The 19,012-nt window shown below is 42.0% G+C and overlaps 2 protein-coding genes across 16 annotated transcripts in view; both read right to left on the bottom strand.

The window, feature by feature from the left end:
* The window catches only part of LOC122577275, a 146,389-nt gene extending 139,370 nt beyond the window's left edge, over positions 1–7,019 (bottom strand). Inside the window, exons 1-4 of one of the 2 annotated variants that reach the window (XR_006320190.1) lie at positions 5,898–7,019; positions 5,666–5,828; positions 5,104–5,590; positions 577–4,966 (exon numbers count right to left, since the gene is read on the bottom strand). Coding sequence is in view for 1 of the 2 variants with exons in the window: in XM_043748502.1 (XP_043604437.1) it covers positions 5,309–5,347 (39 nt within the window). In the remaining variant the exon portion in view is untranslated. The remainder of the gene's footprint in view (positions 1–576; positions 4,967–5,103; positions 5,591–5,665; positions 5,829–5,897) is intronic. The other variant, XM_043748502.1, reaches the window with a different exon arrangement.
* A 416-nt stretch (positions 7,020–7,435) lies between these two features.
* The window catches only part of LOC122577273 (homeotic protein antennapedia-like), a 167,005-nt gene continuing 155,428 nt past the window's right edge, over positions 7,436–19,012 (bottom strand). For 9 of the 14 annotated variants that reach the window (XM_043748494.1, XM_043748493.1, XM_043748496.1 and 6 more), the window contains one exon: positions 7,436–16,592. In XM_043748494.1, coding sequence (XP_043604429.1) covers positions 16,339–16,592 — 254 coding nt within the window. In that variant the 3' untranslated portion in view covers positions 7,436–16,338. The remainder of the gene's footprint in view (positions 16,593–19,012) is intronic. The other 5 variants (XR_006320187.1, XR_006320186.1, XR_006320188.1 and 2 more) reach the window with 5 other exon arrangements.

The raw sequence follows: 19,012 nt of genomic DNA, 5'->3' as shown, positions 1-19,012 counted from the left end.
AGAGTTCATGTTTGGCGATTATTGGAAGATCGTGTATCGTGGAAAGCCACGGAATTTGAAAGCATCGAGGAATTTTTTGATTTTCATAAAACTGCTCTGGACATGATCAGGTTTATTGTAATTATGGGATTCTTCGGTTCTATATACGAAGTTCTGAATTCTTCTGTTATTTGTAACTTCCCATAATTGAATAAAAGGATAGCAAGTGATGTTTATTGTGTCATCAATTTAACTGGAAAAATAGAAGTTACAATATTAGAATAATGAGAAAAGCATTGGAAACATTTTGACAAGAATAATACAAGAAACGATATTTCAGGTTTTCTCAGCTCATAATTGCACGTATTATTTGTGTGAGATATGCAACTCATGCACTGAACCACGAATAAAATGATTATGAAGAGGTTACTCAGACTTGCGTATAATACTAACCTCAACCCAAGAAGACTCATCCCAAATGTTTAAAAATCAAGTAGAAACATGTGTTCCACGAAAATTACATTATTCGATACATAATAACTACGTTATCAAGAAGCTCGAAAATCTGATTGTTAGGAAATTTGAAGCAAGTGTTACCTCAGCCGATGCAACATGTCCGCCCTGCGCGCTACTTCAAGTATGTCGGTGGAAGGTGCCGTTTCGATCGGCGGAAAATCGTCCAGTCTGGTGTCATGGAATCGCCAAAAAGGGGGGTTCGATGTCGCGAATCGAGGAACATCCTCGCGAGATAAGGGATGGAACCGAAGGCACGGGAAACGTTCCGGTGAAACATTGTAAAAAAATCGATCGGTCGCGTTGACGGTTCGGCCGCGAAGGTGGCAGCACCTCACCAAGCGATCTCTCGTGGCGGCGGGGGCATGCATCGATGGCCGCGTTTTTGTTGTTTTTCCGTTCCTTTTTTTCTACTCCCTTTCCATCTCTTCCTCTTGCTCTTGCTTTCTCCGGCTTTCTCGCTCTCTTGCTTGTTCGTCCCTCTATTCTCTCGTAGTTGGCAGATTAGGCTAATGCGATGGACCAGATGAGATATGGGCCAGCGAATCGGAGTACAGTGCCGGCACGGCAGGGGCGTGACTGTACCCTGGAAACGGCCGTGCCCCGGGCCACAGTCACGACGTGAACTAAGTGCTGGGTGGAGCCCCGTCTAGGCACTACCTACTCGATGGAACCATCATCCTCTCCCTCGAATGTCACGGGGCAACCTAATGGCTGCCAGCCACCTCGAAAACGGCGCCAGTTTTGAAATGGTCTCGCGACCACTTCGTTACAAACTTCACCGGCTTCCCTCGTTTTGGCCAACTTCCCACTTGCTGCGGGCTATCCTTGCTTTTTCAGTTTAGTCGCCGATCCATGATGTGGTACATGACGGTTTAAGTAGCGTGGTGTGTAGCAATTCTTTGAAAGAATTTCGGAAAATTATGAATTGTCTTGGCAATGGTCTACCTACAGAGTAGCTTAGTAAATAATTTTCATCCTAGAAAAGACTGAACGTCTTAATCGGTAACCTAAGCACGATGATAAGACGACGATGTTATGTATGGGGTGAAATGTATAATAAAATTTCATGAAAAATGCAACGAAGGTTGGAGATTACGTCGAAATGAATCCATTTGTCAAATCCTGTACACGTGTCTTAAATGTAACGATCGGTATTTGATGAAAGCCAAGTTATATTCCTCCACAGGAACCACACCCTTCATGAATTTCCATTCCAGGTTCATCAACTTCGTGCTTCCAGAAATACATATATCTTGCATCTGTATCTTATTATGATGTTGATCCATTGATATCAACAATAATTTTCATTGCAATTAAAAATTTTACACTGCATCGCCTGGAACAGTTGAAGCATTCGTTATACATTTGAAGATTTGTTATGAAATCTAGAAACTAAGGTATTAATCGTGACGTATCGTGTGAACTGGCATCATCCTCCAGCAAATCTACCCTCGTTCCACCTTTAAAAGAGGAAGCAAAGTCGCGCGAACATTTGGAGCCACATAGGTGGCACGATTTATCCACATAATTTTCCCTTGAAAAACAAAAACAAAGCGGGCAAACGGTGCGAAAATGGAAGAATACCGAATGAGAAAAAAGAAGGGAGTAGAAGGAGAAAAAGAAAAAGCGTAGCTGGTACAAGCACTTTTCAGTCGATCGGGCTTCGCCGGGTATTTTTTCACGTCCGTTTGCCCGTTTCAATCCCCTGTTCGAGGCCGCTCCTCATCCATCTGCCTACCGATATTCGTCCGGGGCCATATCTCCCGGCCACTTTTCAATTTCGTCCGACGAATTTCCAGTCCCTCTCTCTTTGCCTGCAACTAGCACGCGTCTCTCAATCTACACGGCCAATTCTCCAGAGCATAAATCCGGCAGCTTTTTATTATTTAACGTTCTTTTCTTTTTATTCGAGGGTGGCCAGCAACCTGGTAGTACGTATCAAATGTTGACGCGAAGGAGAGAAAGGGGATGAAAGCTGGACGAAACGAAATTTCTAACCTGACCATCCGTGGACACTCTCTACCCCCATGAGGATACTGCACACCAGCGTCATCGGGATATACAGGCTAATTGCGAGAATGTTTTGTTGGCCTGTCGCAACTCGAGACCATCTCCCCTTACAAGGTTTTGCATTTAGCCTTTCCGTATCGACGACACGTACAGCACGAAACTCCGCGGAACCAGCTGGGAACCTGCTACCCCCGACGACCCTGACTAACTTCGCTTTAACGCGCTAATAGACGGCCCTGTAACACGGTGAAAGTTGCTTTCCCGCAGTCTCAGTCTCGGCTGACAACGCCAAGGAAACAGTAGATTGATCGCTATCACGAGAAAAGTTGGGCGAACAGGGTTCATTCTACAAAGTAGTTAGGATCTGATGGTCTGGTACTTCTATATATAGGAATTCATTTCTTGAAGAATTCAAATACCTTTGAATGTTTACAACTATCGCATCAAAGTCTAAGTAGCTTCACTAAATGTCATAGCGTTTTTATTCAGTTTTATTAAATGTAGAATTACTTCAAAAGAAGATGAAGGACTTTTACTAATCAACAAAGGATATTGCGTTGAAAAGAAAGGATCGCATAAACATAGAAGAAGCGGAAGCTTTGTGCTCGAAATATAATTCTCGCGGCGTGCACCAGTCTGGTGGACGCGCGCGTCGATTGATTCGTTAATTAAGTCGTGGAAATACTTTTGCACGCATGCGACAGGACGTATTAATCGTCGAACGCCGGAGGTCATATATTGTTTGTGACGCTTTAGACGCGAACATTGATTGCGAGAGAGACGCCGGCGTCGGTCGGCGGTTTGCAGAGGAGAGACGCTGCTCGGGGGAGCACCGCCGTGTCCCGGGGTAGGAAAGGAAGGAGAGGGAGCGGCGATATTATTGATTTATGTCCCGTTCTACGTTATGTATTCTAGCTCCTCCACACCGGTGCCGAATGATCCGAGGCAAGTGCCACCGTTTTCCTCGCACTCAGCCTTCGACTCTGAATATTTCCACCTATCACACGCGCTTATCTCATTCCGCCAAGTACAACTTTTACTTTAACGACACTCCTAAAGTTTCGTTCTAAACTTGCTTAAAAATGTTATTCCAATTGGGAACATTCATTCTAAAATAGGAATACCAAGAATCCGTTTTACAAACTTAAAGATGAACATAATTGGTAGGTATAGCTTAACTATTGGTACAGTTTGATCAGACCAATTAAGGTGAGAAAGTTAAAGACAAATTGTCAATGGGCTTATTCAGGAGGAATGCATTTTCTATTCAAATAATTGGATTACTAAATTTGCACTGATTTGTAGATTGTAGAAATTCCTCCTCTTTAAGAGCCATTCGCTGAACTATCAATTCTAAAGTACAATATTAAAGAAGAAACTATAAAAAGGCTTCCATAATGGCAGTTATATAATTAGATCAATGAGAAACGCCTTAACTAAAAATATCTACTATGTGTGCCCAAAGAACAATGAAATCTAACGAACAACTTTACATTCCACTTATCCGCTATATAGACACGTGTGCTGAAAGCTTCATTTATAGTCAGTCAAGCGCTATATCCTGGACGAAGATCGGAATTACCAGAATCGATATAAGCAACCGTAAATCAGCGACAAAGTGCCATCGGAGGGCAACAAGAAAATCGCAAACGATCATCGTTACTACAAACGTCACGAAAGTGGCGATCACGTAACGCTGATGGAGGGAAGCGACCAACAGGGATATCAATTATCTTCGATGCGAATTACAGTTACGGGAAACGCTACGCTGGTGGGGGTAACGGTGGAAGTTGTGCGTGCCGGAAGTTAGGCTGCGCCCGGCTAGGGGCAGAGAGTACGAAGATAGAGGCAAGAAGGGTGGTAAAGAGAGAAAGAGAGTAAAAGGAAGAGAGGGATCTGTGAACGAGAAGCGCCGAAAATTGATGCATTCCCTATGCAAAACAGCAGAAGCACGGCGCTAGTAGTAGCTGGACAACACGCAACCGAGAATCCTCTACGGTCTCTCTCCATGGCATTCTCTCTCCTCGTCTCTCTTTCTCGCCGCTCGTCCGTCTCGCCTTCTACCACCATCAGCGGCTCCGTCACCTACGTCCTGAACAGAATCGAGAGCGGTATAGGAGCAATTAACACTCTATTAACACTAACGACGCTCATACATAACAACGGTGCCGCAGGGATTGAATTTATGGTCTGTTAATGGGGGTTACTTTATGCGTTATGCAGTCGTACGCGCGTCACGACGCCTGCACGGCCTCGCGTAAATTTCGCGACGCCTGCCGCGCGCGGTTTTCTTCCTGCGCCAGGGGTGACACGTGGAACGCCCCGATCTGTGCGCCAAACCCGCTTGTTGCAGATTTTTCCTCGATAGCGGTAATTGTAATCCTCGTGCGGATGTCTGAATGTTTTATACGTCGACGATCGAAATATTGTCCAATGAGGGTAAGATAAATAAAAGATAAATCTGAAATAATAGATTAAAGAGTAAACTCTGCCGATAGAAAATCAATGAACCTAAGTACATCGTCATAGCAAGAGTAATAATAAATATCCAAAGGCCAAATATGAATTACACAGTAATTAAGATATTCGTTAATTTACCAAATTTATGAAACGATCCCTCACGGTTCGTGAACCCTCGATGACTCGGTTTAAAACTCAGTGTAATCATCAGCAGGCAATTTCCATTCCCAAACGGTGTCTGATTCGGTTGTAGGATACCGGGAAAGGGCGAAAGAGGAAACAGGTGTACGCGTAATCTCTCTTCGGCGAAACGCGAGTAAACAAGAAAGTTAGAGGGGCTCACCGCTCGTCGAGTGCGGCGGAGTCGAGTGCCAAAGTTCATCGTGAGATCCTGCCCTCCTCGCGGCTAAAGGAGACGCGGCAAGGCCGGTAAAGTGATAAAGCGGCCATAAATTCTGACCGCCATCCTCCCGCCGAGCCCCTCTATCTTGCCGGCTCTTCACTCGACCGCCTCACACTTCTCCCCTTCTCCGTCCGTCTATCTGTCTATCTCTTTCTTTTCTTCCCTTTCCATCTTCCTTCTTCTTCTTCGCCTCCACCTTTCTACGTTGCAACCTGGATGCACCTGCAACAACGGAATTGGCAAAGGTCAGCACGTGCATTTCCTCCTCTTATGTTACGCACGCTCTTTAATACTCACTCGATGACGATTCCGTTTCACGTCCTTGATAACCTTCAGGCGTTCTGATCGTTGGCGTGACAGACAGTGTTGTGAATCGTCGGAAGTGGGAATTATTCAGTTCAATTTACTTTGACAATTCATTGTTGATATTTTAAACGTGCCGAACGTACGTTTTAAGATCCTGTTTATTTCTTTATTTTATTTCTTGTTTGTTTGTTTGACAGAGCTAATTAGATGGACGAATACTTACCGTTAGGTACTGTTCTTTAAAATAGATTTCTTATGTTCAGTGGATGTCAGTTGCTCAAGCAGATCTGGATAGTCTAATGACCTAGCAGCGAGTCGATACGGGTAATTCTACCGGCAGAACGTCCTTGACCATAAATAACAAAGGGAGACAAACCGTCAATTGACCTGACAGACGTTCAAGTCGACACGCTTGTTTGATCTTCACCCACTTCTCGACTGCACTCATAACTCAAGAACCACTGCATCGAGCCTTCGAATTTCCACTTACGTATATATACGTATTTCGGCGTCTATCAGTTGGATGAAGTTATTTTACCATCCTATATTAAATATCAACAAAGCTGGAATTCCAGGAACAAAGCAATCTTCGTCGAAAATTTCATTAGCGGATCGAACGAAAGAGCGATGGAGTAAAGCAGCGCTGAAATAGGAAGGGGAAATTAGGTCAGGCAAAGACACATGGAATTCCACGTGGACAAAGCGAGAATAGAGACATCTGTACGACGTATAGAAGAAATCCGCGGGCTGTTACAGCTGCAGTTGGGCGAAATGTCGAAATCCAATATCGCGGTGTTCCAGGCGTACCGGCCTCCTAGAAGCTAGGCACACGGTATGTTCGTTGCAGCGCAGGGGCGAACAGACAGAAATCCCAATAAATCATCCCGTCACGAGCCGTGAGCCAAGGCGGAGCCTCTTGCCTCGTATTAGCCAATAATAATCCTCTCCGAGGTGGAGGCCATCTTGGATTATACAATGGTTCCTTCCGCCACAATTCGTATAAATGCAACCTTCGGGTTACCGGGCAACCTTTTCGAAGGGTCCCAGTGGCGTAGCGGCGAACCGCCGATATTTTCGTTCGACCGTGAAAGACGTTCAGCCGATCGACCCGAATTCGAACATCGTTCCGGCACCACCTTCCCAAATACGTCACATGCCGCGAATTAGAGCGACGTACAGTCATCAATCATACGAATTCGAGACCACCCTCCGGCGATGATTATCCGATCGTTCTAATTTCAATTTAATTTCAACGAGGGACATTAGTTAACACGATCGTCGAATTTGTCTCTATATCTTATCGTGATTTGGTGTATCGTTTAAGTTACGAGATATATGGCTGATGAATTTAATGACGTCTCATGATGATTATTAAGGCGTTGTAAAATGACAGATGGTAATTATAGCTATTTGTCTGCTATATTCCAAGATACAATGATCATGAACACGGTCTCGAACTTTAAAACCAGTAGCGTAATTATATACTCGCTGCTGACATTAAAATAAAACAATCGATGAAGTTCTATCAATCGGTTAGTTAATGGAAAAGAGAGAAAGGACGGTGCACACGAAGGTACGATGAATCTCTCGAAGCGGGGTCGAACGATCCCAACCAACAGTCCACGTGACTGCTTTCAAACACGTATATTCGATCGATAAAGTTCGGTCGGACGTAGAAACGAAAGTTGAAGAAGGGAAAACCATACATGCCGGATGATCCGTCTTTGCCACCCCCCCCCCCAAACCGAGCTTCACACTCTCTTTGATTTTCATATTCAACCACAATTTATTTCTCGATTTCAAACACAGCTATTATAATTAATATAATTATTATTAATATGGACAGACTCTTATATAATATAATACAATACGGTTTAGACTTGTCGACATGATAGCGTATAATACTATTATCGTTTCCCATCGTCATCGTCGCTGTCATTACTCATAATACATAGTTCATTCGCGTGCATATCGTTCGTCATTGCAATCGTATCGTTATTATTGTAATCGTCGTCATCATCATCGCCATCATTATCGCCGTCATCGTCGTCATCGTCATCATCGTCGTTATCATCATCATTATCATTATAATCAACATCGTTCGCTGACATACATTTTTTTTTCTCTCATGTGTACATTTAGTTTACATAATGCAGGACACTACAAAATAATTATATACGTTTATCGTAATTCGTAATACTATTATATTTATATTTATATTTATATTTCATATTTATATTTAAATATATATAATTTATATATATATATATATATAGATTTATTTTATTTATATCATCTTTTCCACTTATACTTCGGTAAAGTGGCGTTGCCTACATATTTTTCGGCCTGTAGGCACACCCCTATCTAAATGTGTTTCTCTTTTTTTCTTCCGCATCGCGCGTACCCGCTTCAAACGAATGCGTTGTACCCGGTCTTTTTTGTGTGTTGGGCGTGTACTGCTGCGTATGTGTGTACGTGCGTCCGTGCGCGGTTGTTGTGTGTGTACGTGTGTAATATGTTCTTGTACAATATAACATGTACATGAATGTTCCACCGGTTCGGTCGGAGCAATGTGTCCACGTAACACTGATGGCTCGAGTGTGCAGTCGATGTAGCGAAAAAGAAGATGACGTACATAATTCCAGTACTACGATATCTTAAGCTCTATTCATAAAATCGCATTGGTACGAACTACTTGCACGGATGAATCTGTAAATATAGGTGTCCGTAAGTATCGATATCTATAAATACAGATAATGATACAGAGAAGTCTACAAATGTGGAATAGATATCTACAAAATGTGATGGTCATCGTTTTTTTCGAGATTTTATTGAAAACAAAGCATAAGAGTTCTACACACTGGAGCGATCACAAGTACATACATCTGGGGACGACAACGTGGCAGCTCTTAATAATATTGTCATCCTTTTACTCTATTTTCCTCGTCACGGTTACAGGCAATCAGACCATCGGAGGTGGTCGAATCGTCCGTATGCCATGGCGTTGCTCGTATATCGTTACAGTACCGTATCAATAAATAGTAATTAATTAGTTCTCTGCTACCATTACTTTGTAATCCTTTTAGTCTATTAAACAGGTACCTACTTTACCTACACGGTATCGTATACAGTGGTCGCGGCTCGCGATTCAATGCCACGACGTCAGACGTCGCCTTTCACATTGCCCCGCCGATAAAAAAAACCTCGTCGATGCGCCCATTTCGTTCGCGTGGAATTATTTACAGTGTTTCTCTTGTAACAGCGTGGCCCGTGACACAGGACTTACATCGCCGCGTTTCAACAAAAACCGGAACACCCTCGATAAGTACTATTGTTCTTATTTTTCTTCCCCGATAGAATTTTTTAAAAGTAAAAACCTTGAATCAATTCTCTAAATGACGACCTCGAGATGTACGAAATTCTATTCGTAGCACACGAACCTGGCAATACTATTTTAATCGGATACGTTTTAAACTGTTATCGTGTAAAACACCGTTTTCGTCGCGTGTTACCGGGTCTATCAGTCTTCACACAGCGGAATTATTATCAATGAGACCGCGCGTTCTAGGAAACTTTTCGTTGAATTGGAAAATGTTTTTTCTGAAACAATGACGGCGACTTTTCAAATTGCAGCCGAAAAAAAGCAATACTTTACAATTACCTGTATATTTACAAATGCATTGAATGTATAGTGAGCGAGTCGTCGGGCCAGATTTTTAAACGCGACATCTAATTCAGACATCTTTATTCAGACGATACGACGCTGGGCGAAAGCATAAGTACTCAACTTCTATACTAGTTTCTCAATTTATGCGAAAACGATCTTTTTCAAAAAATAAAACCAATAGAAAAAACACCGACTAAAGCGACGTAATTGAACAGAAGTTTAGGGATATCACGGCGCGTATGTCCTTATCGAGCGTAGCAAATTTTCCTCTATTTTACCGATATGAAGTTATAAATCCATTTTTAACTGTTTTATTTTTGGCTGTCAGTCCTTTTTTTTTATGTTTTCCTTTGTGTCGTATAAAAGACGGTTAATTGAATTGTACAGCATGATGAACGTTCTTAAGTTACAGCACTCGGAGTAATGGATTTCGCTTTGACTGAAGTAGAGAGGCGATGGACTACCCTTCCTTTTTCTCTTTACATATTTTGATAGATATACAGTACCTAGAAAGGTATACGAAACTAACGACACCTGTCTGGAGACTGACAGGTTGTCAGGAACTCTTCGGCGCATGGGCGTGCGAGGACGTGGTTTATAATTATTTGCCAATTATGATATAATTTTCCGTACCCAACTGCTTAAGGACATTGTAAGCCAGTGGAAAAATGAAATTCAAAATATATAATAAATATATCCAACAGTATCGTAAGTATATACATTCAAAGTCGAATTTGACAAGTTAATATCATATTAAAACAATAACAACGAATGTTTAGAGCGTACCTATAGATTTTTATTGAATCACGCACGATATATATAGTAAAAAATATTTATTGGGCGATTATTGGAAACAAAAGGAAAACCATTTTGCTACACGCAATATGGTAACAATAAATATTACGCGGTACTACTACATTAATATGGAGGATACCAAAAGCTGCTTATTTCTTATCAAGCGTTTTAAATCCTCTATCCGATAGGTGGTGTCTGCGAGCTCCCCAAATAGACATTGACTATATACACGATCGCAAACCCCACGCTAGTTACTTAATTGCGCATTGCCCATGGTACATAGAACGGCGACCGAAAGTACTTTTTCGACCAGATGTTTCTTTCGTTTTTTCCATGACCACCGCCCCCGCCCGCTGCAACCGATATGCCCGTTTCCTTAATTCTATTTAATTATCATCTTAAGACTTAGGCTTTAGACGTTAACCTTATCGATTAAGCGCTAGCTTAGTGACTCACTTCGTACGTACGCACATGTTGCTATCGTTATTTTTCTCTTCCTCCTAACTTCACTCCCTTCCACTTAATCCTCTTGCCTCTTCGCTTTACCTCTACACACAATCACGGTACTCTCGCATCTTTCTTCTCTTTCTTTCTTTTTCACTCTTGTTTAAATTACGTATATCTGTTTAATTTTTACGCGACTATATAAGAGTAAAGATAAAATATATAATTTGCATTTTACACATTCCAGTTAACGGTAGGAATTCACTTTTCCGCCTTATCTCTCTTTTTTGCCGCATTTATACATATATATTTACTCTATATAAGTAGTAATGTGTGTTCGCTATCCGATGGATACAAAATTTTCACTTTAAGCTAAACTGGCGTTCACGGCGATCGCTCGCGGCATCTAACAAACTTCACAACGTCCACTGATTTTCTTTTTTTTTTTTTTAGAAAAATCTTTGTGTTTGTCCCTTTCGTCCAAAATTGCATTTTATCTAAACGACGGGTGATTAAATAAATATAGAACTCTGAGTAACGCGTGCGTTAAACGGTGACGCGTAATTATTGCACAATTCTGTTTTTCCACGTGTCACGAATGATCGTTGGCAAGAGAAATACCGGTGATAAATTTACCAATAAAGACCAAACAAATTTTTCTTGTTCCTACACACCCAGCAGGACCTTGAATAAGCAAGAACGTTAATAAGAATATTTCTGATCGATTGATTTGACCTACTGCTATGAACATATGCTACCATGAATTGAGACACAACAATGTGAACGTGTTTTTGCCAATCTACTAAACATTCAGCGAGGATTAATGTAACTAACCTATGTAGTGGCCGGCGAGAAGTCTCTGTGAAAACGGTTTGTCAAGCAGGCATTTATGCGTGAAATTTCGCCTGCACTGTTGACCACCGTGTCGTAACAGTTGATACTATGATGCAAGAGTAATAAATACCTCCTTTGTCTCGAAAGCCGCACCCTACGCTTCAATGCCGGCCATTACCTGGCCTACATAGATGGTATCACTGATTAATGCAGTCAGAATTAACACATGTCTCACTTATCTACCGCGAAACGCGCAAAAACAATATCCAAATTATATGAGATTAATCGATTTATCGCAAACATTGTAATCAACAACACAGAAGAAGACACTTTATTTTTCGACAAGAAAGGAAGAAAATTTGCTAACCAACGTGACGTGCGAGTCGAAAACTGAATCGAATGACAAAGAACAACTAATCGATATCGATGTCGATTGACAGACAGAGCTACTGGTGAGAAAACGGCGAAACAAAAATATTTATGGTTGACAGTTGCATGTACAAGTGCTATAAATATTTTGAAAATATTTAATGATTAAACAAATGAAGTGTGACAGTTTGCTTTAAACTCAATAACAAACATAATACGAAAAGTGTATATAAGTATCTTCTTATAAATAACTTTCGATGTAAACGACAAGGCAAAGATAATCTTATCCTAACCCGCAAAACTATACGACTGCCTGACATGGACATAATTGAAATGACATAAAGGCAAAAAGGGTATGTAATAATTCGAGGTAAGTAGATCAGAACAAGAATCAAAGATTTGTTATTTATCGCCGGTGTTTCTCTTTTGTTAAAAGTTTCACGAAAACCCATATACCGACAACGACGCGGAGGCCCTCAACGGGCTATCGAGCTTAATTGACGCCAATTTGCCCGAGCAATTTAGAATCACGACCTCTGACCGTAAACATACGGGTTTCGACGCTTCCCCCCGAAAAAAGAATAACTGTCCGCAAAAGACAGCGAGCGATCGTCGACGATCTTCCGTTTTTCACAGTTCGTTGCTCCTCAAGGACAAAAAGTTATATATAAATAAATCTCTCGAGAAAGAAAGGCCGGCCGGTGCCCAATCGATGCGCGTGCGCGAGCTGGACCATGTATTACGTATATCAGTTTCATATATCTCCAATTTTTTTCCATTTTTTTTTTCTTTTTCATGATCGTTTCTCCTTTTTATTTTTCCCCATTAATGCGAGGACGGGCCGGAAGAAAGTTCGCGGGACATCGTTTCGCGTCCCACGGGAACATTCTTCGAACCCGTGCGATCTACATGTAAACGAGATTTCGCGAAATCCCCAGATTATTTCCTCCTATGTACATTTATATTCTTCTTTACCTTCCCCCTCTCTTTTTTTATCGTTTTCTGTTTTTGTCCATTTCATTTAAATACCGCCTTTTCATCGTCGTCATCGTTTATACATTATTACGTATTCGTTAATTATCGTTTATTACGTATATCATTAAATTGCGTGTATACAAGGTATAAACTAAATTATGTCGATCTAAGTTTTACAACACAGCACAAGAATTCGCCGCGGCAGAGTTCTCCGACGTGTCCTCGGCCCGATAGATAGACACGATGATGTCATCGGCCAGGTCACGATCCGGCGTCATCGATCCGTCATCGATCGCAAGCATTTTTATCGACCGGCCCGGACAGATGGTGCGTTTGGCCACTGCTTGGCACACTTAACGCAGTTTCTATGGGCGCGAAGATTCGAATAGACTCGTTTCACATTTCAACAAACATGCAAGGAAAGAAAACTAGGGTCACAGTGGACATGCGTTCAAACATGTGACTAGTGACCGTGCATTAATAACAAAACTGAAAGGACAAAGTCTATTAAATTTCATTTGAATATCTTTTTACTTGCTTGCAAATAAATGAAAAAGCTATTTTTATTTTGTATCTTTGTTTCAGAGGAATAATTTCTTTAGATATGCACGAATGAAAATTTTGATTGAACATATAATAAACTTGAAGAGTACAGTCTTTTGAGGAAACTATGAAGATGCTGTTGAATTTTCATTTCTGCCCTTTTTGAATATTTTTTTTTTTTTTTTTTTTGCTTGAAAGAGAGATGGATGCTTTGAAATAAGAGCAGATCAGGATAGCGTTTTCGATCGACAGCTCTGATTCCTAGAATCGCTGTTAAGGTGCCAAGCTGTTTCATGCCGAAAGCATCCTATTCCAAAAATATGTTACGAATTACATCACTTGGTAACTTGGCCTCGTATCTCGCGGAGCAGTAGTAAATTTTTAATGGTCACTCGCCCCTGAAGATCCCTCGAATTTTGGTACTATCAAGGATCTATCTGATAAGAGTTACATTTTTTCACCGTTGCTTCGAATATTTACAAGGCGAACGCAAATACTGTTGCGTAAATACGCAAAACGTTTTTTTAAAACACTTGGACGCGTCATCTACGTTGATGAAAGGTGTTTGCAACAAAATGCGCGATTTTCTTAAGTAGATTGTAATGTATTCGAATAGTAAACATCATAAATCTGTCCTTTAAATTGAAATGCAGTTTGTATCTTGAATATAAGAAAAGTAGTAAAAAGTGTATTTATGACAAGAAAGCTAATTTGTCTGTTGACACAATCGGTCCGGACTGTTGGGAAACACCTTTTTACTCAAGTAGCCGCGGTATTTTTGCTTGCAAAAAAGAAAAATGTATAATTATAATACACAGCGATATATTACCCGTAATCTTTTAGCTACGCACCCGACGAGAATAAACAAAGATGGTTCATTTTGACATGTTCTTCAAGCAGTATACGATCGAAAGAATAAACTCGAGATAATAATTGTAAAAAACCAGTCGGAAGAAAATGACGGAATACTTAAAGAGGAAAGAATTGCAATAATGACGAGACAAAAACATACATACACGAAAGTGCAAGTAAGCATAGAATTTTTTAACTGACCTTACGACGACACTGATGAAGAAATGTCAAGTCGATTCGATTCTGCTCCGGCGGAGGCCTCCGCACTCCTAACAGCACTGTTTTCATTCATTCGATCAGCACACTTTCCGGAGAAAAGGATCCCCCGTTTCGTTCGACGTATTCGTGATTGGCCAAGACTACTGGCAAATCGACAGATCCGATTGATCACCGTAATATCACTGGAATTTAACGGATTGCGTTACAAGCACACACTGATATTTCACTGGCTTCACGACAACGTAATCGAACATCGCATTGACTTTTTTCTTTCGCTCCATCCTCTCTGTTTAATTCATTCGCAACCTCGTTCTTTAACCAGAGATAATGTTAAGTGTGCAGCCGTTCTACCGGAACTTCCTCTGCATTCCGTTCTCTCTTCATCTCCGCATATCCGTATCGAATCCTCCCGGCACTGGAGAAACACACATTCGAAGATCACACTTGGCACGTTCGCGATTACTAAATAACCCTCGCTGAGCCACCGCGGTATTATAGAGAAAAACCTATCTAAACGATCTTCTAAAGAACACTAAACCGTTCATCTACTCGCTAAATAGAGACACGACTGGACGACCGTCCTTTTTCCGCTAGTTTTCTTTCTTTTTACGACCTAACCGCACTACGAACACTACGCGTGTACGACGTGTAAGAGAATAAATAATAAAACGTTTTCCTAACGGATAATTTTTTTTCCACGCGAATACAACGTTTAATCCATGAAAGATTCATCATCGCTCGATCCGCGCGATCATATCGCTCGTTCGCTCATAATTCTCATTCGTTCAGTAAAATTTCCATACCTCGCATTTTCGCTCTCTTTACTTCTTTTATATATATTTATATATTTATATGTATATATATATATATATACACATACATATATATACATATATACACACACATATATATATATCACTTTACACGTTTTCACAGGCGCTCATGCATACTCTACTATACAATTACAAGGACCGATTCGTTCAGTTCGCGTAACTTTCATGACACTCGCGTTTTAAAGTACGTATATTTGTTCCTCTCTTTCTCGCTCATTCTCGCTCTTTTTTTCCACACACTCTCGTACATTCTCTCTCTCTCTGTCTCACTCTCTCTCTCTCTCTGTCGTTCCTTCTCTGCCAAATTATCCCTAGCATTATAGGCTTTAGTACAATTACATTCGATTAAATGTAATAGAGGTTAACGCGGTTCTGATTAGCATGTGATCCAGTTTTCCTCCGATCCGATCCAATTCCTCTGCCTCTTCTCCGTTTTCTTCGACATTCCACTACGTGATTATTAGAAGATCGCGCGTCCCTATAAATCTTCATCCGACTCGTTCGTGTGTCCGGTTCCCTTTCCTTTCCTTTCCTTTTCCTTCCTTTTACTCCGTTCCATGTCCCCCTCTGCTCCTTTTTCCACTCGAACCTCCTCGTCTTATCTCGCACTGCCTTCCCTCTTTCTCTTCTCCTACCCTCTCCTTCTCTTTTCAACTCTCTCTCGCGCGCGCAATCTCGCTCCTTATCCTTTCATCCCTTTGTCATCGTTCCGTTCACGTCTTCACTTCTATCCACACTGTCGGCAACGTCCATTTCTCTTCCACGATCGTCTCTATCCCGTTTATCCCTCTTACGTTGTCCTCTCCTTTTTTGGTACGAGCAACTTGATTAACACGACAAAATAAGCGTCATTGCTGTATGAGTGGGGTGATGGTGGGTTGGGTTGGGTTGGGGTGGGCTGGGCGTGTGGGTGTTTTGGGGGGTTTGATATTTGGAGATGTATCGGGGCTTGCATAGGGGGGGGGCGGGGGCGGGGGGCGGCGGGGCTAGCATGGGGTCTGACGGGGCTGGTAGGGGCAGATGTGTTTATATGTGTATGTATGTGTAGGGGGAGGAGGTAGTGCTGGAAACAAGGTATTAACGACCCTGAGAGAGATGAGACCTCTTTGGAAGTTCCACTCCTCGGGGATCTCTCAACCCTGCGGCGATGTCTGCGGCGAGATTTCAGTGTCGCCGTCGCCCGAGCCTGGCTCGCCCTTCGTCTTGTTCTCCTTCTTCCATTTCATCCGTCTGTTTTGGAACCAGATTTTGATTTGCCGTTCCGTCAGGCAGAGTGCGTGCGCGATCTCGATGCGCCGCCGCCTGGTCAGGTATCGGTTGAAGTGGAACTCCTTCTCCAGCTCGAGGGTTTGGTATCGGGTGTACGTTTGCCGGCCTCGTTTCCTCTCTGAAACATGGAAATCACCGCACAGATTCCTCGTTAGTCTCGCGTTTCTCCTCCTTTTTCCCTAGCTACGAATATATATACTCGTCAGGGATCTGGCGTGAATCGAGGTTATGCATCGGTATCCTTCACGACCAGGTCTCTTACGACCAGGTTGGATGTAGACCAACTCGCGGCCTTGATCCTACAATCGAACACGCGACACATGTAACCCCCGTAACCTTTTTCTTCTTTTTTATTGCTCCTCTTTATGTCACAGACACTCCGCGGATGCATGTGCAAGCGAATTACCCTTGAAACGTACCGTGATTTCAAAACTGCCGGTATAATACTCGAGCATTATGCGCGCTCTAATTTCAATGTCGTTCCAAGAAACTTGGTTTCTCGCTAAAACGTAAGCAGACCACTGTAAGTCAATACTAATGTGGTTCGATCAGTGGAACTAGTTCCTTTTTAATCATTCTGCTGCTGAGCAACTTGGTATACCGCATAGGGTTAATCCTAACCTCTTCAGAACAATTCTAACTCGGTATAAGAATAACTCCTGTACTATCGACATCTGTCCTAGTGTAATCCTAAAGAAAAACTCAAGAAAGAGAAAAACAATAGAAGAATTTCCAGGTTGGATGTGGACCAACTCGCGTCCTTGATCCTACAATCGAACAAGCGTCACATGTAACCCCCGTAACCTTTTTCTTCTTTTTTATTGCTCCTCTTTATGTCACAGACACTCCGCGGATGCATGTGCAAGCGAATTACCCTTGAAACGTACCGTGATTTCAAAACTGCCGGTATAATACTCGAGCATTATGCGCGCTCTAATTTCAATGTCGTTTCAAGAAACTTGGTTTCTCGCTAAAACGTAAGTAGACCACTGTAAGCCAATACTAACGTGGTTCGATCAGTGGAACTAGTTCCTTTTTAATCATTCTACTACTGAGCAACTTGGTATACCGCATAGGGTTAATCCTAACCTCTTCAGAACAATTCTAACTCGGTATAAGAATAACTCCTGTACTATCGACATCTGTCCTAGTGTAATCCTAAATAAAAACTCAAGAAAGAGAAAAACAATAGAAGAATTGCCAGGTTGGATGTGGACCAACTCGCGTCCTTGATCCTACAATCGAACACGCGACACATGTAACCCCCGTAACCTTTTCTTCTTTTTTATTGCTCCTCTTTATGTCACAGACACTCCGCGGATGCATGTGCAAGCGAATTACCCTTGAAACGTACTGTGATTTCAAAACTGCCGGTATAATACTCGAGCATTATGCGCGCTCTAATTTCAATGTCGTTTCAAGAAACTTGGTTTCTCGCTAAAACGTAAGTAGACCACTGTAAGCCAATACTAACGTGGTTCGATCAGTGGAACTAGTTCCTTTTTAATCATTCTACTACTGAGCAACTTGGTATACCGCATAGGGTTAATCCTAACCTCTTCAGAACAATTCTAACTCGGTATAAGAATAACTCCTGTACTATCGACATCTGTCCTAGTGTAATCCTAAAGAAAAACTCAAGAAAGAGAAAAACAATAGAAGAATTGCCAGGTTGGATGTGGACCAACTCGCGTCCTTGATCCTACAATCGAACAAGCGTCACATGTAACCCCCGTAACCTTTTTCTTCTTTTTTATTGCTCCTCTTTATGTCACAGACACTCCGCGGATGCATGTGCAAGCGAATTACCCTTGAAACGTACTGTGATTTCAAAACTGCCGGTATAATACTCGAGCATTATGCGCGCTCTAATTTCAATGTCGTTTCAAGAAACTTGGTTTCTCGCTAAAACGTAAGTAGACCACTGTAAGCCAATACTAATGTGGTTCGATCAGTGGAACTAGTTCCTTTTTAATCATTTTGCTACTGAGCAACTTGGTATACCGCATAGGGTTAATCCTAACCTCTTCAGAACAATTCTAACTCGGTATAAGAATAACTTCTGTACTATCGACATCTGTCCTAGTGTAATCCTAAAGAAAAGCTCAAGAAAGAGAAAAACAATAGAAGAACTGCCGAATTCTAGCGTTCAGCGACATTCCGATCCATTGGAAATAGCCATGGCATAGGGAAAGAGGATCATGGGAGGCTTCGTTAGCGGCGCGTATACTCGGCGGGGAGAGCTCGAGACCGCAATCTGAGATATTTAATGAACGCCACGGCCTGCAACCTGCTTCGGCACGCGGGAAAGTTTTTACGGGCTCGGGACGAAACAAAAATGTCTGTCCAACGAAGAAAAAGCTCACGACCGCCGGTTCGTAGGCGCAGTTCCGCGTATGATAGATACCTTACAGATATCCGTGACATGATCTGCGCTCGGTGTGGCGGTACACGAATCCCGAACAAGAATATTAATTGTACTTGCCAAGGGAGCAAGGGAAAGGGAGAAGCGCGGACGTACACAGAAAACCAGCTGGA

The sequence above is a fragment of the Bombus pyrosoma genome, linkage group LG18 (assembly GCF_014825855.1).
Source record: "Bombus pyrosoma isolate SC7728 linkage group LG18, ASM1482585v1, whole genome shotgun sequence".
Classification (NCBI taxonomy): Eukaryota; Metazoa; Arthropoda; class Insecta; order Hymenoptera; family Apidae; genus Bombus; species Bombus pyrosoma.
This window is presented reverse-complemented; position numbering and strand designations above follow the sequence as displayed.